This window comes from Salmo trutta, chromosome 22 (assembly GCF_901001165.1).
Source record: "Salmo trutta chromosome 22, fSalTru1.1, whole genome shotgun sequence".
Lineage (NCBI taxonomy): Eukaryota > Metazoa > Chordata > Actinopteri > Salmoniformes > Salmonidae > Salmo > Salmo trutta.
Genome location: NC_042978.1, coordinates 1,807,610 through 1,830,403, shown reverse-complemented (window position 1 = coordinate 1,830,403; position 22,794 = coordinate 1,807,610). Strand labels below are relative to the sequence as shown.

Here is a 22,794-nt window from a genome sequence, read left to right as displayed (position 1 = left end):
CCTTTAAGATTGTTGGAAAAGCATTCCAGGTGACGCTGGTTGAGAGAATACCAAGAGTGCAAAGCTGTCGTCAAGGTAAAGGGTGGCTACTTTGAAGAATCTCAAATATAAAATATAATTTGATTTGTTACATCTAGACGTTCCGCTAGCGGAACACCTGCTCCAATATCCAATGATAGGCGTGGTGCGAAATACAAACTCCTCGAAAATCCGAAAACTTCAATTTTTCAAACATATGACTATTTTACACCATTTTAAAGACAAGACTCTCCTTTATCTAACCACACTGTCCGATTTCAAAAAGGCTTTACAGCGAAAGCAAAACATTAGATTATGTCAGCAGAGTACCCAGCCAGAAATAATCAGACACCCATTTTTCAAGCTAGCATATAATGTCACAAAAAACAAAACCACAGCTAAATGCAGCACTAACCTTTGATGATCTTCATCACTTGACACTCCTAGGACATTATGTTATACAATACATGCATGTTTTGTTCAATCAATTTCATATTTATATCAAAAAACAGCTTTTAACATTAGCATGTGACGTTCAGAACTAGCATTCCCACCGAACACTTCCGGTGAATTTACTAAATTACTCACGATAAACGTTCACAAAAAACGTAACAATTATTTAAAGAATTATAGATACAGAACTCCTATATGCAATCGCGGTGTCCGATTTTAAAATAGCTTTTCGTTGAAAGCACATTTTGCAATATTCTGAGTAGATAGCTCGCCATCACGGGCTAGCTATTTTGACACCCACCAAGTTTGGTACTAACCAAACTCAGATTTACTATAAGAAAAATTGGATTACCTTTGCTGTTCTTCGTCAGAATGCACTCCCAGGACTTCTACTTCAATAACAAATGTTGGTTTGGTTCCAAATAATCCATAGTTATATCCAAATAGCGGCGTTTTGTTGTGCGTTCAAGACCCTATCCGAAGGGTAACGAAGGGTTACGCGCCCGGTGCGTTTCGTGACAAAAAAATTCAAAATATTCCATTACCGTACTTCGAAGCATGTCAAACGCTGTTTAAAATCAATTTTTATGCGATTTTGCTCGTAAAAAAGCGATAATATTCCGACCGGGAGTCGTTGTTTTCGTTCAAAGACTGAAAATGAAAACATGGAGTCGTCTCGTGCATGCGCGCGCCAGTCTCATTGTTCTCAGATCGACCACTTACCAAATGCGCTACTGTTTTTCAGCCATGGCCTGCAAAGTCATCATTCAACGTTCTGGCGCCTTCTGAGAGCCTATGGGAGCGTTAGAAAATGTCACGTTACAGCAGAGATCCCCTGTTTTGGATAGAGATGATCAAGAAGGCCAAGAAATGGTCAGAGAGGGCGCTTCCTGTTTGGAATCTTCTCAGGTTTTGGCCTGCCAAATTAGTTCTGTTATACTCACAGACACCATTCAAACAGTTTTAGAAACTTTGGAGTGTTTTCTATCCAAAGCTAATTATATGCATATTCTAGTTTCTGGGCAGGAGTAATAATCAGATTGTTTTTTATCCGGCCGTGAAAATACTGCCCCCTATCCATAACAAGTTAACACTTTTTGGTTACTACATGATTCCATATGTGCTATTTCATAGCTTTGATGTCTTCATTATTATTCACAATGTAGAAAATAGTAAAAATAAAGAAAAACCCTTCAATGAGTAGGTGTGTCCAAACTTTTGACTGGTACTGTATATGAAATTTAAGATACCCACAAATCTAAATTTGTGTATTTAATGCGAGCGCAGACCAAAAGATTTAACAACACAAAAATTCAAGTATTTCCCATAATGCAGTTGTTCTGTCTATCGACAACGTCTGGGTGTAGAACTATAATCTATGCATGCAAGAACTACTGCTTACAGCATCATAAGCAGTATGTGGAGTAAGTCATTGGTCATGTTCCAGATCACCTATATTGCAGTCTCGCTGCACACAGCAACCATGCGTGCCATGTCAACAACTTCCCAGTCGGGCGTCAGATTTCAATAAACACCTATCCAGACGTTGTGAGAATTGGCAGGCGACTGCAATGTAGTCAACAATGTAGTCGACCTGGTACCCGGAAACGGTGTGATATATTGCAAGGTGCATATTCAACAGGACAATATCCGAGACTCCATTTTGGCTCCCTACGGAGAGGCTGCAAAGTCAACTCATTCACTGAGTAGCAGGGATGCTTGGCTCGCTAGTTGGAAATAAACATTCTAGATGCTCTGTGGCTATACTGTGCTGCACTTGTCATTACAGACCCAAAATATAAGCTATAGTTAAAAGTTTATGGGTCAACTGCAACCAACATTGAGCACGGTCTCAAAATGAGGTGATCTCTCGTTAAACCATCAATATGCCCTAAAATTACCCACACTGCTGATCTCAATTGCAACCCCTATTGGTGACCATATTACCCCGCCCTAAAGCTGATGTCGATGTTAACTTTAAGTCCCGGTTGCTGCCAAACATTTTCAAGACTATTTAGCCCTCTGGGTATTATCTTCGGTATAAATGAAACCTAATATTTGAGCAGATTAAGCACAGATTTAAATATCTGATAATCATTCCGTACAACTGAAATGAGGTAATTCCTCGTTTACCAGCGATAATCTACTGTGGCAATTTACGCTATACATTTTATTAATGTGAAGCTTGTGTTGGTATACTTACTTTTCATTTCCAATATTTAATCCATTAATAACTTGTCTTAATACAGTATGGTAATTTCTTATCAAAAGGGGAAAATAAACTCCTGAACTAAAATCAACTTAATCAAACCAATCATCATTTTGTTAATACAAACCTATATTTTTATTAAATTAGAGTCTAATCAAGGTATGTCAAATTACAAATTATATTCTAATGTGGCCCAAACATAAACTTCTATAATGTACTGTATTATACTTTACTGTACTCGAGTAGAGTATATCTCAGTAGAGTGCAGAATAGTGCAGTTGCAGTTTAGTACTCTACTGTAATGTACTATACTCTACATCCCTGTACTGAACTATACTATACTCAAGTTTCTTACAATTCACTGGGTCTATATTCTTACAATAAATATTGATTAATTCAACTGATCTGCTGGTTTATTCTGGTGGGTTTTTGGTTGCAAGCTAGTTTGTTATAACACGCAACTGCATGTAAACTCCCGTTAGTAGTGTTTTAAGAAATCCAGCGCTAACCTGCAGCTGTGCGTTCTACCTGTTGGTTGCAATTGACCCAATGGTTTTAAATAAGTTAGTCTTTCCTCGCTCTACTGTACTTTGGGTTGTATTGACAGGAAGTGACTGTTAAAACAATGTAAACTAAAGCATCACATTGAAATAAGTTAAACAATAAATAAAATACAAACAGCACCAAAATACATTTAGCAATTTTCATTGCCAGCAAAAAAAAGCGTATTTTTTTTCTCAACAAAGGGATAACCTGTTAATCTCATTCCATCTGCATACTGTGTCAGCATTCACTGCATTCATGGAACATTTTACAAAATAACTGTAAGAAACCTTGTTCTGTTAGTTTTTTTCCTTTACAGTACCTTGACTTGTAACTGTACAGTGAGCGTATATAATACAGCAATGTAAGGTACAATGAGAGAGAGAGAAAGAAAGAGAGATAAAGCGAGATCAAGAGAGACAGAGATACAGAGAAAGACTGGGTCGGGGCACATGAGAGTGTCCCATTGTCTGACACTAAGTGGAGCTCAGATCAAGAGTCCTGTTGGAACATTGGAGTGTTCTGGGCTGAGCAAGGGTGTCACTAATCTCACCCATATGCTCTGGCCTTTGTGGGGCCGCTGTGGGGTCCAAGGTCCACCAGTTCAGCCCTCTCAACTGGTTAGTTGAGGGGAGGAGGGATTGGCTGGGGGATACAGCTCATGAGGGTGGGCCTGGGCGGTCAGTCAGAACTGACCCATCCGGGTGGTGAACAGACTGCGTGAGCGCGGCATGGCCGAGGAGACATGGCCGAAGCTGGATGAAGGCCACTTCATGATGAACTGGGAGGTCACTGGCAGCAGATACCTGCACATACGGAGGGAAGGATGGAGGGAAGAGAGGAGGGGGAAGGTGGACAAGGGACATAATGAGGGGAGGATTAGAGGCCCAAAGGGTCACAGTGAAGAGATCATGGCTGCATTAACCCATTATCCCTGCAAGCTGACGACACATTCACGAGATGAGGATATGTCTCCCCTTTTGTTCAAGCCTAGACTAAAATACAGCACCTTTCTAATGATGAGCTATGCCTATGAGATCTGCAGCCATCAAATAGACACATGGCAAAAATATATACAGTAGGTAGAGAAGGTGGGAATAACTACAGTGTGAGGTGAGATGGCGTGAGCAAGTGAATCTAGAGCGCCTGGATCTGTTCTAATTAAATCAAATGTTATTTGTCACATGCGCCAAATACAACAGGTGTAGACTTTACCATGAAATGCTTATTTACAAGCCCTTAATCAACAATGCAGTTCAAGAAATAGAGTTAAGAAAATATTTACAAAATAAACGAAAGTATTTTTTTTTTTCATAAAATCAAAAAGTAACACAAGAAAATTACATAACAATAACGAGGATATATAGGGGGTACCTGTACCAAGTCAATGTGGGGGGTACATGTCAGTCAAGGTAATTTGTAAAGTGACTATGCATAGATAATAAACAGCGAGTAGCAGCAGTGTAAAAACAAAAAAAGGGGGGGGTGTCAATGTAAATAGTCTGGGTAGCCATTTGATTAGCTGTTCAGGAGTCTTATGGCTTGGGGGTAGAAGCTATTTAGGAAATTCTTAGACCTAGACTTGGCATTCTGGTACCCAGGTGGCTGTCTTTCACAATTTTTAGGGCCTTCCTCTGACACCACCTGGTGTAGAGGTCCTGGCAGGAAGCTTGGCCGTTCGCACTACCCCCTGTAGTGCCTTGCGGTCGGAGGCCGAGCAGTTGCCATACCAGGCAGTGATGCAACCACTCAGGATGCTCTCGATGGTGCAGCTGTAAAACCTTTTCAGGATCTGAGGACCCATGCCAAATCTTTTCTGTCTCCTGAGGGGGAATAGGTTTTGTCGTGCCCTCTTCACGACTGTCTTTGTGTGCTTGGACCATGTTAGTTTGTTGGTGATGTGGACGCCAAGGAACTTGAAGCTCTCAACCTGCTCCACTACAGCCCCGTCGATGAGAATGGGGGAGTGCTCGGTCCTCCTTTTCCTGTAGTCCACAATCATCTACTTTGACTTGATCACGTTAAGGGAGAGGTTGTTGTCCTTGCACCACACGGTCAGAGACTGTATAAGCCTATCAAAATAGGCTTATACAGCTCATTGAGTACGTCTTAGTGCCAGCATCAGTTTGTGGTGGTAAATAGACGGCTACGAATAATATAGATGAGAACTCTCTTGGTAGAGAGTGTGGTCTACAATTCATCATGAAATTGTTGCATGTTGCATTAATATTTTTGTTCAGTGTAATAATAAATACACAATGAGTAACAATAACTTAGCTATATACACATGGTACCAGTACTGAGTCAATGTGCGGGTGTACAAGGTAATTGAGGTAGATATGTACAGTACATATAACTAGGAATTAACTGACTAGGCAACAGGATATATAATAAACAGTAGAAGCAGCGTATATGATGAGTAAAAAATAAAGCTTGTGCAAAAAGGGCCAATGCAGATAGTTAAATAGTTAACCAATAGCTACCCGGACTAACTATTTAGCAGTCTTATGGCTTGGGGGGTAGAAGCTGTTCAGGGTCCTGTTGGTTCTTGACTTGGTTGAGAAAGCTGACTGGTGCATCAGTACCGCTTGCAGTGCGGTAGCAGAGAGAACAGTCTATGATTTGGGTGTCTGGAATCTTTGAAAAAATGTTGGGCCTTCCTCTGACACCACCTGGTATAGAAGTCCTGGATGACGGGGAGTTTGGCCCCAGTGATGTACTGGGCCGTACACACTACCATCTGTAGCCCCTTGCGGTAGGATGCAAGCAGATGCCGTACCAAGCGGTGAAGCAGCCAGTCAAGATGCTCCCAATGTTGCAGCTGTAGAACTTTTTGAGGATATGAGGGCCCATGCCAAATCCTTTAAGCCTCCTGAGGGGGAAGAAGCATTGTTGTGCCCTCTTCATGACAGTGTTGGTGTGTGTGGACCATGATAGATCCTTAGTGATGTGGACACCGAGGTACTTGAAGCTCTCGACCAGCTCCACTACAGCCCCGTCGATGTGAATGGGGGATGTGCTCGGCCCTCTGTTTCCTGTAGTCCACAATAAGCTCCTTTGTCTTGCTGACGTTGATAGAGAGGTTGTTGCCCTGGCACCACACTGCCAGATCTCTGATCTCTACCTAATAGGCCGTCTCACTGTCATCAGTGATCAGGCCTACCACCGTCGTGTCGTCAGCAAACGTAATGATGATGTTGGAGTCGTGGGTGAAAAGAGAGTACAGCAGGGGACTAAGCACGCACCCCTGAGGGATCCCCATGTTGCGGGTCAGCGTGGCGGATGTTTTGTTGCTTACCCTCAGCACCTGGGGGCAGCCAGTCAGGAAATCTAGGATCCAGTTGCAGAGGGAGGTGTTCAGTCCTAGGGCCATTAGTGATGAACTTGGTGTTGGCACTATGGTGTTGAACGCTGCGCTGTAGTCAATGAACAGCATTCTCACATAGGTGTTTCTCTTGTCCAGATGGGAGAGGGCAGTGTGGAGTGCAATAGAGATTGCGTCATCTATGGATCTGTTGGGGCTATATGCGAATTGGAGTGGGTCCAGTGTGTCTGGGATGATGGTGTCGATGTGAGCCATGACCAGCCTTTCAAAGCTTTTCAGAGTGCAACGGGGCGATAGTCATTTCGACAGGTTACCTTGGGGTTCTTGGACACAGGGACTATGGTGGTCTGCTTGGAACATGTAGGTATTACAGACTGGGTCAAGGTGAGGTTGAAAATGTCAGTCGCTGGTCAGCGCATGCTCTGAGTACGGGTCCTGGTAATCCATCTGGCTCTGCCACATTGTAAATGTTTACCTGTTTAAAGGTCTTACTCACATCGGCTACGGAGAGAGCTTGAATAAAACAGCAATCTGTGATTGATTTGCCCATTTTTGTACTTTGAAATTAATGCTGTAAACCCATTGATTGATGAAGAATATAACTTACAAATGCCTAATGAGCTTAGATCAACTGTCCTACCCCCATCAGAACCTAAAATATAAGCTTGTTTAAATCCCTTGTTTGTAAACAATGTAATTGTAAACAAACACTGTATAGCCTCAAAACATGGGTAAAACTATAATTCTGAGATCATGCATGGTCAATTCTTGCATCCATTGCTCTGTTTATGAATTTGATAGTGGTTACATTTCTCCAGCCCCATGCCTAAGCTAATTACCAAAAAAGTGGCGTGTTCACCACTTTGTTATTGTTTGAACTGCAGATTTCCTCTTTAAATACGAGTACAGCTCAACCAGAAACAACTCACTGTAACACTTTGCTTTATAACTTATAAGCATGTATGCACCTGTATAATGTCTTATAACAAGGCGCATAATATGTTATTTAACTATTTGTATCAACATTTCAACTCATTCAAAATGGCAAGGGACATCAATGAATTTACTCAGGGAGAACAAAAATGGCATTTGAGTAAAAAGCTTGATCGAATTTTACAGATCTGAATGGCTAACTAATAAAACAGTTTGTCAACTAAACCATATGGATTATGGTGTGAATTAATGTTCTTCTGTTAGCTGGCAGATAACACTGTTCACTCTGACATACTTTCCCTGTAAAATATCTCCTGGACAAATTAGTCGAGCTGCTTCTTCTTCTTTTTAAAGTCGACCAAAAAAAGACTTGCTGCGTCGAGGGCATCTGCCGCAACAGAGCCCGACCCAGGAGAGTTGGGCAGGATTCAAATTAACTTCATTTAGTTCAAGAAGAATGTCCTTGAAAACCACTCAAGTGGGCCGTGCGGGTACTTTCGATTGCGGTTGTTAAACTACCCACCCACAGTACTACTTGGCCTGTTCTAGAGCTCAACCATTCAATGGAGCAAGGCCGGAAGAGAAGGAGAGTGAGGGAGGGCGGATTACTTAGCCAATACCCTCTCGAATTGCTGCACTGCTTCACTACATCCTCGCAACTTCAGGGGCACTGCTTACAATGGTTTCCGATGGGACATTGACTTTTAAACTTACAGTAGGATGGTGTTGCAGGATTTTCTGTCACCTTTCGGGTTTATCCCTTTCCTCGTTTCTGATTATGTTGGTCTGTGTCCAAAATGGCACCCTATTCCCTAATCTGTTTAAAAGTAGTGCACTACATAGGGAATGGGGATCCATTTCTGGAAGAAGCTTTGATTCCTCCTGAAGGCTTTCCTCTGTATCTGATATCCGTTCTGTTTGAGTTTTATTACAAACCCCCTAGACCGTGTTTGTAAGGGGATCAGTCTGAAACTTTGGTGTGTGTTACACTTCCTGGAAGGCATAACCATATTTCTTACACGGAACACTTGTTGGCCAATGTATGGAAATTCCACTGCAAGAAATGAAATTCAAACATGAACTATGCGGTGATGCTTGTGGGTGGTGGTTAGTGATTGTGTGTACTATTTTCCCTTTCTATTTCTCATGAATTCCCACAGAGAACATTCTGTCCACACTAGGTAGGCCAATCGCGTGATATGGTCCCGACACTATAGCACGCAGAGCCCTGATCACTCTGCGGGCTATAGTTAATTGGACCCTCTGTAACACGTCTTCCAGGTCTTGGGCTTTTGATCATGGATGAGCTGCTTGCAGTAACCTGCCAGTTGAAAGTCCAGGAGAAGCCACTGCTGTGGAGCCCTGCTTCAATTCAAATCGTCAGTGTGAAGAGACCGAGCTCCAAACTCGCCGCTGCATTATGTGGAGTACCTCCAACAGGCCCTGCACTGCTCAAGGTCTCTGTTAGCGACACAACTGCCAAGCAGAATAACAGTCTTGACTAAGTGAAAGAAGTGAACATGATCAAAAGCCGTACGGAGAAGGTCATCTTTGACCGATTCCACAGACAAAACCCAATTAACCTGATTGTTATTCCTTAAAAAAAATGGGGAAAAATGAAATAAGGTCCAAAACCTTAACTGTACTGAATAGAATAATTCACAGTGTACTTTTCAGCTGGATTCAACCAACTATGGTGGATGTGTAACCAGGCCAGGTCAGTACATCTTGGTCTGTTCGGTTTGGTTCAATTCACTAGCGTGAAAAGCCATCTAGGCTCACAATAATACTGTTGTGTGACTATGTTCATATGTTCTGCCCACACAGAAAGAGAAGGCCTGTTCTCAGACCTACTGTATGTGATCACTGACACACATGTTCTGTACTCCTACCATGAGAAGTGCTTAAGTTAGAGAGTCTCTCATCACTGAGACCCACTCCAGTGTGTGTGTGTGTGTGTGTACTGCAGAATATATGTCTGTGTAAAATGCGTATGTGAGAGTGTGAGTGTGTGTGTTCGGCATGCGCGTGTGTGTTGCATATGTGTGCATTTACGAGCGTGTTAGTGTGTGTGTGTGTCAGGTAAGCAGGCAGCATAAGGATGCAGGTCAGGGGGTCCAGACACAACGGCAGTGAGTAGGGTATGAGTCACAGGCTAGCAGAAGGAGGTGACAGGTGCAAGATGGTGCTCTTCTCATAGGCAGACATAATGTCACCCCATCGAGACAAAGCATGTGGCTAATGACAAAATAACCGTAACCAGCCCCATGGTGGCCATGGGGCATTCACAAGTGTCTGATGGACTCAAAGGAAGGATGGCCATCGTTGTGAAACTGTGGTAAGCACGCAGTGCAATGGAAGCCATTCTGTGTCAGTGACGAGAAGAGGTTAGGTTATTGGCCGGCCAGGGCTCACAGTCTCTTGCGATTGCATGTTGACAGGCTGCTTCCCAACAGTCTCAATTTGTTTACTTTCCTTGCCTCCTTTCCTACATAACCTCTAATCTGTCCTTTCACCAGTCAGCTTTCTTGACCTTTAGACTAAGTCTGACGAAAAAAGGAGATAAGGTGAGGAATCTATCTGAGACTATTGGGACACAGCTACAGTAAGCCACAGTTAGCATGAAGGTGTGCAGTGGGGAATTGGGGTAGGGCTCAATTCCATTTTTATTTCAGTCAAATTCAGATGATGAATTGAAAGTCCAAGGGTCCAAGATGTTTGGATTCTTGAATTTTTTATTTCGATTCCTGTCCAGAGTTGACTGAATTTAAATGGAATACACTTGGAAAGTGTAAACACAACTGGAGACACCTCATTACCACGTTTTTGAAAGCATTATGGTAGCTAGTGAAAGAGTGTAGGAGCAGTTGCTAACTAACTGTAAATAACTTTAGCTAGCTAACTAACTAACTTGGCTAACTGTGGGGTGAAACTATTCACTTATTCAGTTAGTTAGCTACCACACTTCTCTTTTCTCACAAACGTAATGCTGCATTTAGCTAGCTAGCTGAGGGGCGAAATAATTCACTTATTCACAGTTAGCTATAGCAACATAACGCTGCCTTTGGCTAGCTAGCTAACTAACTTGGAAAACTGTGGGGCGAAACAATGAACTTATTCACAGTTAGTTAGCTACCACACTGCTCTTTACTAGCAAACATAATGCTGCATTTAGCTAGGTAGCTAACTAACTTGACTAGCTGTGGGGCAAAACAATTAACTTATTCACAGATAGTCAGCTACCACACTGCTCTTTGCTAGAAAACATAAAGCTGCCTCCAAAAATAGCAAGTGGTCTCTACTAACATTTCAATGTTTGCAACATGTGGTCTTTCCAAGCATATTGAGATCAACCCTGGTGAGGACTCAGTCAGACTGTAGGCAGCAAAGGGGTGAGGCCAGAGTGAGGGGAGGAATAGAGGTCACTGAATCGAGCATAGACCTGCGTCAACGGGCGCGATGGCAGAGGAAGAAGAGCCATGGGCGGAGGTGGCTGGTCCTGCAGCCAATGGTGAGCTTCCGTGGTGAGCACACACACACACACACACACACACACACACACACACACACACACACACACACACACACACACACACACACACACACACACACACACACACACACACACACACGAAGTTGAGAGATAGACCAATGTATTATTTGAATGGACAGAAGGAAGGATACCCCTCAGGGGGTAAGCAGGTAAATAGTATTAATTCAGGCAGGTTGCTTAATTCTCTTTCATATGCATGACTTTCCCCATAGGAGTGCTAAACGTGGGCCGCTGGCTGGTCGGTGCCGAACCACATATTCCCCTGGAGGCAGTGGTTCAATACCTGTTCCGCCACTCACTTTTCTATGCTGTATCCCTCTCATCTAGCTCCCCATCTCATATTCTAAAATAATACCTGTCAATAGAAACTTCAAAATACCCTAAAAAGAATTGTTTAGTCCGACACACAAATACACACACCACCCCACTCCTACCCCTGCCCCTTGCCATTGAAAGGCGTCAAGTTCCTCAAAGATAAGGCATGAAGTTCTTTAAAAGAGATTCTTCAACACAGTCGACTGTTATGCTCTGGTCCAAAATAGTTCACTATATAGGGAAAAGGGTATAATTTGGAACGCATACAAAGTCGGTGTATCCAGACTACGGATGTGACAAATGGAAACATTTTCTTAATGTTTAAACTGCCGGTTTTATGTTAAAACTATAAGAAAGAAATCATACAATTCCATCTGTATTCAGAATATAGATGGTCTACATCATGCTTCCCACAAAGAAAGAGAGACATTTTTATAATTTATGCTGCTTTTGCTTTTCATGACGGTGGCATGTGTAGCTTGCTGTTGTTGTCGTCCAATCACAAGTCATAGAGCTAGAGCCTCCGTATTGCAAGTTATTAGGAGATATCTAAGCTAATCAATGGAAGATGGAATTAAAATGACAGAACTAAAAGTGAAATGTGAAGGACAGGCGTAAAAACAGGTAGGCTGCTACTTAATAATCTGAATGGAGTTGTTATTTACTGTAGGAAGGGGAGAAAGCGCACAGTTAACAAAGTAGCTAAAGCTCGTTTTTTTAAACTAATGTAGGCATTTGTTACATTTTTCTTTTCCCTTCATGATGATGATCAGGAACTAATACAGACTATCCAAAATCCCCCCCGACCCGCACCCTTTTTAATGACTAAATTAGAAAGTGCAAAGTGATAGCCTGTTAAATATACGCTGGTTATGAATCATCTAAAGCGTTCTGGGGGAAGGAGCAGGCGTAAGGTCATTTGTGGCGCGCCTCATCTGGCTCATAATTGAATTAAACTGGCCTCAGGGGGCTTGCTAACCTGCACGCTAATCCCAAGGTCATTACTTCCTGTTAACATTGTAGCCCTGTGTGTTCTTAGCTTGTGTTCCAAATGGCACCCAATTCCCTATATAGCGCACTACTTTTGACCAGGGCCCATAGGCTATGGTCAAATGTAGTGCACTATATATAGTACCAGTCAAAAGTTTGGACACATCTACTCATTCCAGGGTTTTTCTTTATTTTTACTATTTTCTACATTGTAGAATAATAGTGAAGACATGAAAACTATGAAATAACACATATGGAATCATGTAGTAACCAGAAAAGTATATTTTATATTTGAGATTCTTCGAAGTAGCCACCCTTTGCCTTGATGACAGCTTTGCACACACTTGGCATTCTCTCAATCAGCTTCATGAGGAAGTCACCTGGAATGCATTTTAATTAACAGGTGTGCCTTGTTAAAAGTTAATTTGTAGAATTGATTTCCTTCTTAACGCGTTTGAGACCATTAGTTGTGTTGTGACAAGGTAGGGGTGGTATACAGAAAATAGCCCTATTTGGTAAAATACCAATTCCATATTATGGAAAGAACAGCTCAAATAAGCAAAGAAAAATGACAGTGCATCATTACTTTAAGACATGAAGGTCAGTCAATGCAGAACATTTCAAGAACTTTTAAAGTTTCTTGAAATGCAGTCACAAAAACCATCAAGCGCTATGATGAAACTGGCTCTCATGAGGACCGCCACAGGAAAGGAAGACCTAGAGTTACCTCTGCTACAGAGAATACGTTTATTAGAGTTAACTGCACTTCAGATTGCAGCCCAAATAAATGCTTCACAGATTTCAAGTAACAGACACATCCCAAAATCAACTTTTCAGAGGAGACTGCGTGAATCAGGCCTTCATGGTTGAATTGCTTCAAAGAAAACACTACTAAAGGAAACCAAAAAGAAGAAGAGACTTGCTTGGGCCAAGAAACACGAGCAATGGACATTAGACCGGTGGAATCTCTCCTTGGTCTGATGAGTCAACATTTTAGATTTCTGGTTCCAAACGCTGTGAGACGCAGAGTAGGTGAACAGATAATATCCGCATGTGTGGTTCTCACTGTGAAGCATGGAGGAGGAGGTGTGGGGGTGCTTTGCTGGTGACACTGTCAGTGATTTATTTAGAATTCAACGCAGACTTAACCAGCATGGCTACCACAGCATTCTGCAGCGATATGCCATCCCATCTGGTTTGCGCTTAGTGGGACTGTCATTTGTTTTTCAACAGGACAATGATCCAACACACCTCCAGGCTGTGTAAAGGCTATTTGACCAAGAAGTAGAGTGATGGAGTGCTGCATCAGATGGCCTGGCCTCCACAATCACCCAACATCAACCCAATTGAGATGGTTTGGAATGAGTTGGACCGCAGAGTGAAGGAAAAGCAGCCTGCTCAGCATATGTGGGAACTCTTTCAAGACTGTTGGAAAAACATTCCATGTGAAGCTGGTTGAGAGAATGCCAAGCTGTCATCAAGGCAAAGGGCGGCTACTTTGAAGAATATAAAATATAATATATATTTTGATTTGTTTGACACTTTGTTGGTTACTACATGATTCCATATGTGTTATTTCAAAGTTTTGATGTCTTCACTATTATTCTACAATGTAGAAAATAGTAAAAATAAAGAAAAATGAGTAGGTGTGTCCAAACTTTTGACTGGTACTGTAGGTGATAGAGTGCCATTTGGGACGCATCTTAAAAGTTTACACGTTCAAAACCAATCCCCCACCAAGTCTTATGAGGATCGACAATAAAAATAGAAGAGTTATAGAAAGGGTATAGAGGCTGGGGTCAGTTGTTGGTCAGGTGAGATTCCTGTGAAGAATTGTAGTTAGGGCGGAATGGGGAGTTGTCGGGGTACAAAGGTTTGGAAATAACGTGAGCTGCCGGCATCAAAAGTTTCAAATGAAAACCATACTTTTTTAGGGATTAGGAAGCGTAGACGTGTTGGGGGTTTAAGGAGTAATATTAAAGCTTGGCAGGGGGGCAACAGAGTTAGGCAGGGAAGTGGGGGTACCACCTAGCCCAGGTATTGTTAGGAGAAACACTGAAAGAGAAAATATAAACACATACCACTTGGTTCAGGTGCTAGATAGAGAAAGAAAATGAATGAAAAAAAAAGTATGTATTGGTGGGGTGCACAACACTTGTGTAACATTCTGATCCATACTAGAATTTTCATCAGGTCTGAGATTCGAAACATTGTAATACCAATGGGAATCATAACGTTGTCCAAGTCTCACTAACAACTCCATATTGGGAGTTGGAGTAAAAAATTCCTTAATTTCATACGTTTTTTTCAGAAATCCCATTTGGAGGCTTCCCAGAATCAGGAGGGAATTAGCATAGTCACCTCAAACCAGGAATTCTGTAAAACCTGGGAACTGGGAAAGTTTCTACCTCCAACCAGGATTTCGGGAAAAAACCAAGGAACATCAGGAAAGTTTCATCCTCCAACCAAGATTTTTTTAAAGTGTACATAATTTTACAACTGAAGTTGGAAGCATATCAGTTGCAAAAATAATTTGTTTCATCAGTAGAAAACAAAGGAAGAATGGACGTTGATTGGATGTTGATCCTCACCTAGTGTCGTCCCATTCGGGGCTGAGGCCGGTGAGCGAGCCCCGGGACTCGGAGACAAATTTGTAGACAACGAGGAGGCAGTCCCTGCACAGCTGCACCAGCCTCTGGCAGCACTGGAGCTCCTGCTGCGATACCACCTCACTGCTCTTACTGAAGATGGTCTCCCACGACGAGCTGCGCCACAGAACACACACACACAAAGACATAAGAGGGGATAAAACAAATGCTGTACATTTAACCCCCTTTATCACACTGGCCATTCCCCCCGACTGTGAGGCTCTCAGAACTGTGAGAGAACTGAGGGGTTGGGGCGTTTTAATATAAACCCTCTCAATTCTTTGGGTTTTTGAACGGTTTAGAGACAGTTTTTTCTTCTTTCTCTTTCAAAGCCCTGTTAAATTCCGACCGCAATAGTCGCGGCGGCGTTTGATTGTCGAAGTTGCTCAGATGAAATATCAAACGAGGGGTCTCGTGGATCTCAAGTGTACGTTTACACCGCCTGGTCTTAGCGAGTAGCGAGGTGGGCTCCAACGCTGCATGACGCCGGGCCCCCCTGCAGCGTTTATCCTGTGGCTACGGCGGCCCACGTCCTCCGGAGCGCGCTCCCTAATTAGACGCAAGCAGCATGTGGTGCCTGAGCCGCATCTGCTGGCTAATCCGCCCGGAGACTCGGACTCTCATCAAGTGAAATAAAGCCACTCACTGACTCAAACAAGGCTACAGTACGGCACACTCGGTCATTGACAATCAATTACCAGCTGTGGCAGTTGCCGGGGCAGCTATACAAAAACCCACGTAGCCCCCCACGACGAGTGCTGCTAACTGCTTACAAAAAGAATATGGAGAGGGAGGAAAAGGTTGAACCTTTATCAGCAATGAGATGAGAAGCTGGCTGCACCACAGCTGGCTCTTGAAGATGATATAATATAATGTATGTGTGTGTGTGTCTGTAGATATGTGAATAGGAGTGTGTGTGTTTCTATAAGGATGCAGAGTGAGATGAGTCACTATGTAGAAAGCCACTTACAGTCGGCACAAAAAAGGCACACAAAAAAAGTCGGGAGAGACATCAAAGGACCTTTCTACAAACAGAAGTGAGTGAGGAAAGAAGAGTATGGGACCTACTTTAGCCCTCCTTCCTTCCTTCCTTCCTTCCTTCCTTCCTTCCTTCCTTCCTTCCTTCCTTCCTTCCTTCCTTCCTTCCTTTCTGACACATAAAAAGCCCCGATGATAAGAAAACAAGATCTGTGGCCACATTACGCAGACTGAGAAATGTGTCTCGACTCTGATAGACACTTGTTGCTTTCATCCCTGTAGCTCTTTGCAGGATGAGAGGGACTCTGTCTACTCTGTCTGTCTATACGGTCTGCCTGTCTGTCTACTCTGTCTGTCCGGATGTCTGTCTACTCTGTCTGTCTGGATGTCTGCCAGTCTGCCAGTCTGTCTGTCATCTCCACAGCAGTGCATGGCTGGGCCTGTCAATAAGTGCACCAGCTGTCAATCAAACATGCATTGGGCAGAATGTGGAGCCTAATAAATGCTGATTTCATCATGCTGTAGCATGGATTTCAGTTGTTACATACTTGATTGCTACATACTTTCTGGACATTTGTTACTGAAATATGCACTTATCAAGGCAGAAAAAGACACGCACAATCCCAAATCGATCCATAGTTCCTCTTTGCACTTGGGGTGATCTGAGAGAATTGGAAAGGTGTAAGAACAATGGTGAAAATTCCACTTAGTCTATCAGAGGACGAGGGAAAGGTGTTGCTATTACCATATTGTTAATACTCTCATATCTTTGCAGGTAGGGGATAGTGGGTGGAGGTCGATATGGGATCGAGCACTACAGTACCAAGTATTGAAGAGAAATCAGGTATTGAGAGAGAGAGTGACAGACAGAGACAGAAAGAGAATGAGAGAGAGATTGATTCGGAGAGACAACAAAAGAGAGAATGAGACCTACCCAGTGTTGGAGAACAAGTTCCACAGGCCCTGTCCGTGGCTCCAGAGCAGTCGGTTAAAGACGCGGTTGAAAAGGCGATACAAATGTAAACTGTCCACGTCGGGCTCCCTCCAAAGCCGCTGCAGCACCGAGCGTACGTTGGTACGGACGATGTCCAGAACCTTCATGAGACATTAAAGAAACAGACGAAAAAAAGGGAAAGTGATAGGAAGAGAAAAACGTTAGTATGTATGATGTCAAGAAACTTCATCAAACATTAAAAAAAACACACAAAGATGGAGGGAGAGAAAGAAAATAAAAATAAATCAAGGTTTGAACAGACGCCAGGGGGACAGCATGAAAGACCAAAGCAACACACTACTATTATTCGTCATACTTCAATTACTTCTTCTTCTTATTATTATTATTCCCACCGCTACTCCTCCTACAGCTTTTATGTGAAACATACCATTTAACTTTACAATGTGCAGAGAGGTCTAACTTGAGTTGCTGACATATGATTTTTATACTCATCATACTTTTACAAATATAATCACTTAAAAATGCTAACTTTAACATGGAGGTCTTGGGTGACCAAAATATTACATTTTTGAAACATTGCTATTGATACACCTTTTACGATACAGAACACTCCAAATTACAAACCCTGCAAAAATCATTCTGATAACTATTATACCTCCTTTTACAATATTTAACTTTTTGTAATTCCAAAAACTCCCATTAGTTAACATGGTGGTTCAAAACTAAACTTAACTGCCTAGCAACTCAGAAACCAGTTTTATATGAACAAGTAACTCCTTTTATAAGCTGAAGTATGCAAATATTGTCAAAATAACACTTGTAAATTCAATACCTGATGTTTCCTATAGTCCTACTAATGCTTTTTTACTGATAAAATAAGCCGTTTATAGGGCTGCCAACTTTTGAAGAAAGCTTGGAGTGAGATTTGCTGTGAATTTCAAGGGCACAACTCTTAGACGGTGGAAAATTGCACTGTTTTAAAGCTCATTTCCTGCAATTCCATGTATTTTGACATGGCTTAGGCTATGACCAGGGTGAACTGTATTGTAATAAAAACCACAGGTTAGGTGGATTCAGGATGTTTTGAACATGAAATGAACACTCATAATTTGACGACATTCTAACTTTGAGTTTTTGGGGGGATGAAACTTAAAGTATGCTAATATTTTTTTTTTTAATCTTTCTTCTTTTTTTTCTACAAAATCCTGCTTGCTCTCCAGGAGGGTTGGCCACCCCTGATCTATGTTTCCCAAGTCCTGGGTGTTTCTCAAAATCACCCAACCTTCAAGAAAAATCTAATGAAAATCAAAATTCAGGTGGTTTATGCCTACTAGTTGAAGATCATTGCCATCGTCTTACTCTACATAGACAAATATGAAGCGTTTCTGAGTTGTGACCCACCATACAATCTCTGCCTAGCATGTGCACAATACTAAAATGTCAAAAATTATATTTCATTCCTGGAGCATTTAATATCCAATGCTTATTTGTATTCAAAACTGTCCATGAATGGCTGCAAAAATACATAGCCTTATATAATTCATTTTCAAAGACACAACTAGGCACATCAGATTTCAAATATGTGATTTAGTGTAATCAGTAGTGTTCTCGCTGACAAGAGCAGTAATTTGGTGTTTTAGCCCAATGTAAAGAATGAGAATTGTTTCACTGATCAGACTAAATAAAGTACAGTGCCTTGCAAAAGTATTCATCCCCCTTGGCGTTTTTCCTATTTTGTTGCATTACAACCTGTCATTTAAATTGATTTTTATTTGGATTTCATGTAACGGACATACACAAAATAGTCCAACTTGGTGAAGTGAAAAGAAAAAAAAGGAAAAGTGGTGCATGCATATGTATTCACCCCCTTCGCTATGAAGCCCCTAAATAAGATATGTAAATAGAAAACATCCCATGAAGATAAGATTACATAAATGTGCCCCTATACCCTAACCACATTATTTTCGGAATCAAACTTACACTTTTGGGTTCACAAGCTATTTGACAAAATGATCAGGTCCCCATACCAAACTTCCCTGCTAAAACATACTGTCTTCTGCCTTTTCGTTGTCACAGCCTAAATGCCAATCACCAAACGAGGGGACTAATGCAAGTGTGGATTAAATCCACTTTAGAACATGCTGTCAAAAGGCTGCATTCTGCAATAGGGACGGGAGTAACAGCAACATTGTCGATAAAACAGTGCCACTGTGCTACTCCTTTTACAGTTTTATAAACTCAGCAGAGAATGTGCTCTCTCTCCATTCATCGCCACTCTAATCTTGAGGAGCATTTGTTTAAAACATGCATTTCATCTCCTTGATACCTTACATAAATAGACCAATAATACTGTATGCTTCAATGTGCTGCAGCTCACAGCGCTGTGGCAAGACAGGACAATGATAGGTTCCGCTCATGATGTTAAATTACAGGCGCAGATGCTCCAATTTCAAACCAAATTGGAGCACAGTTGAAAGTTGACGAGCTGACTAATCAAAAAAATAAAAGCAGTACTTTCAATGCGTGAGATAAGAAGTGCATTGGCCGTGAGACACGCATTTGACCCTCTTCTCACGCTCTCACGGCCAAAAATGTAGCTAGCTAGTTAGCTCGTTCTAGTTCTTATGTCTCTAGTTAGCTAGCTAGCTCTGTCTTTTAAGAAATCTACTGACCACTACTGAACCGCAAAATTACTGACCACAACCACACAACCACACAACTAGTCACCATAACTACTGACCAAAACCACACAACTACTGACCACAACTACTGAGCACATAACTACTGACCACAACTACTGAGCACACAACTACAGACCACAACCCCACAACTACTGACCACAACCACGCAACTACAGACCACAACCCCACAACTACTGACCACAACCACGCAACTACTGACCACATTATACAATTTCACTTAAGAAACTTTCTCATCTGTAAATGCCTGTATTATTAATGTAGGACTACTTAGGGTCACTGGCAATCGCGGATCATATTCAACGTAAAAAGTTGGGTGTCCAATCTAAAAATATTTTTTTACATAGGGGTATGGGAATATGTTCACTGTGTAGATAATGTGTAGACACTCATCTCAGAAAACCAATAGTCAAAACTGTATCCGATCAACAGTTGTTTCCCACTGTAGAATTGCCAACATTGAGGGATCAAAATCATCAACAGAGGCGTGAGAAAAAAAGTGGTCGCTAAGGGCGAAAAATACTTCTGGAAAACTACACCATTTGTAGTCAAAGCCTTTGGGACAAGCCTGGGGTTTAAATGGAAGTCATCAAACAACAGCCTATACATGTAGGATATCTTGTTGTTAAATTTTATGTCAATTCAATAATTGGAAAGCAATATCTATAATCGATTAGGGCGTATAGGCTATCCTATAACTATAAAACAAGTAGTTTTCCACTACCATTAATAATAATACTTTCAGCCAGCTGAGCAAGCAAACAAAGTTTCTACTGAAACTTACTTTTCTAGTTTTAACCTGAGGTTTCTAGTTTACTGGGAGAGTTCTTTCTTAGCTGGCAGGTGTGGCTGTGTATACTTGGAAACCGATGCACACACAATACACAGACACAAATGCATACAAAAAGAAGCACATAATACGCACGCACATGCGCACACGCACACACACACAGAAATCAGGCGGGGTGTGTAGGTAGGCAGTATCTGATGAAGGCAGAAAGAGAAGTACAGGGACCAGAGATTGCAGGCGGTCAATGAGGGATCCCTCATCCCTCCTTTCCATTCTCTTTCATTTCAGAGTAATGTAATTGCTATTGCTGTGGAGCCTTTGATTTCCTGTCTTATTACTGATGGCCATGATGTGTGTGTGTGTGTTCCCGTGTGTGCTGGCGTATGTGTGTGTGTCGATATAGGAGAATGTGTGTTTCTAAAGGCAGAGATGCACTATTAATGGGCTAGCGTAGGGTATAGAGCAAAACGTTGTCTCTATTTGACTGCTACCTCCACCATCACTAGGCAGCCTCCAATGCTAATCAGATAGCAGAGTGCTAGGATAGCTACAAGCCCAGCCAATGTATGGTGTTCATTAGAAAGGACCAGGGACAAGAGAGTCTGTAGCATACATTCCAGCACATTCCACTACCACAGCCCACATATGAGATCAACAACATTCATGTCATTTCAGATGTGACTTTGTTTTTGTTTACTGCTTGTTATTCCTCGCTACGTCTAGCTAAGGCTGTCAACGACGGTGATGCAAGGCAAATCCACTTGCTCCCTCCCCCTCAGTCATCATTCACTCCCCTGAACAGATCTGAGACAACAAGGCAGGTGTAAGCAACAGCTCCTCCTAGTTTCCACCATATTGCTTTCACCTAACCAGATCTGTCAAGGGGACTGAATGGGGAGGCCAGAAGGGAGGAGCAAGGTTTTGGTATGAAATGCATGGAATGAAAAGTTTTTGATAGCATTCACTAATAAATCTGCACACATCCAGAAACGCTGGTATACTGAATTACCAAATGTCTCAATATGACAATAAATACAAGCATTAAAGGTATAATCTGAAATATTTACAGCTGTTCGATGACAATTTAAATAAATGATATACTTCATACCCATATACTGTAGGTTATAAAAGAGTGGGTACATTTCCCCAGCCCCATCTCTCATCTTCATTATGAATCAAGAGCCACTATCCAAATCAGTATAGTGGCTTTGATGACACTCACCTTCCTTTGTTTGGTGGAATCCAACTTCACCAGCCAGTAAGAGGCCACTTTGGGTTTGTGGTACTTCCAGTTGTCTAGTATCTGAGAGAGAAAAGCACAGAATAAAATCAACAATCTGCAACAATAACTCAACAATAACTGTATTATTCACCAGTTGGGACATTGTGCAAAGAGGAGTAGCCTTTGAACAAAGACTTAGACCCCCCTGCAATATTTTGCAAAGAAAGGAGACAAAAATTTAAATGATCTCCTTTTCCTATATGTGTGTGTGTGTGTGTTTCTCTCTTTCTCTAGCTTTCTCTCTCTCACTCATCCCCCCGTTCTCAGCAATCAGCTCATGGAAGCAAAAAACAATTTCTCTCCCATTTCTATTCTCCCTCTCCATCTCATCCCTCATTTTCAGCAATCAGCCCATGGTACCGGCGGGGTATTGTTACTCAAGTATTCAAACAGTTCAGGGTCTGCATTTGCGTTGTGCCTTGGAGACTAAATCAATGTCTTGCGGTAGAGACGCTGGGAACCGCGAACAAGGCCGGCTGCAACCGAATAGGCCTTTTCATCCAAGACGCACAACCCAAAACTATATTCTATAGACCCGGCCGCCTCAGACCACCGCACCTTTTCACAGTCTATGGCCGTCTGTCAATCTGTGGAATCTGGTGTTAGGACGGTTATAATTGACCTGCATTTTTTATTTTCTTCTTTTATGGCGTGGCTGTGAATGTGTCCAGTGAAGAAAGGCCTTAACCCCTTACACTCGTCGAAATTGGCCTATATGGATAGGGCCAAATTGAAATGTTTCTAACAGAAGAACTATAAAAACCATATGCATGACCATGGTAGCAAATGAAAGAGAAAACTTTATTATGGGGAAATTATCAGACCAAAGATGAGGACACAACAGTTCACCTGACACAAGACTGAATTCAAACATTACACTGTTGATTTTATGTGCATTTTCACAGCATTTGTCAATAACAAAATCTAAAAATACTCTTGATACATTCAGTAACATTAGAATAATATTCATTAAACATTTTTGAAAGATTGTATACACACGCTGGCAATAGAATAAGCTTTTAATTTATGCCCATCTGATCCAGATTCTTCCTGGAACCAAGAGGGTTCTATCTGGAACCAAAAAAGACTCTTCAAAGGGTTCT

The 22,794-nt window shown here is 41.9% G+C and overlaps 1 protein-coding gene across 4 annotated transcripts in view; it reads right to left on the bottom strand.

Moving 5' to 3' along the window:
* Window positions 1–1,730: 1,730 nt before the first annotated feature.
* ttll7 (tubulin tyrosine ligase-like family, member 7) overlaps window positions 1,731–22,794 on the bottom strand; it is a 142,141-nt gene continuing 121,077 nt past the window's right edge. For 2 of the 4 annotated variants that reach the window (XM_029706283.1, XM_029706286.1), the window contains 4 exons: window positions 21,632–21,712; window positions 16,900–17,060; window positions 14,931–15,104; window positions 1,731–4,029 (listed from right to left, as the gene is read on the bottom strand). In XM_029706283.1, coding sequence (XP_029562143.1) covers window positions 3,909–4,029; window positions 14,931–15,104; window positions 16,900–17,060; window positions 21,632–21,712 — 537 coding nt within the window. In that variant the 3' untranslated portion in view covers window positions 1,731–3,908. Of the gene's footprint in view, window positions 4,030–14,420; window positions 14,436–14,926; window positions 15,105–16,899; window positions 17,061–21,631; window positions 21,713–22,794 lie in introns of those variants that run through there. The other 2 variants (XM_029706284.1, XM_029706285.1) reach the window with 2 other exon arrangements.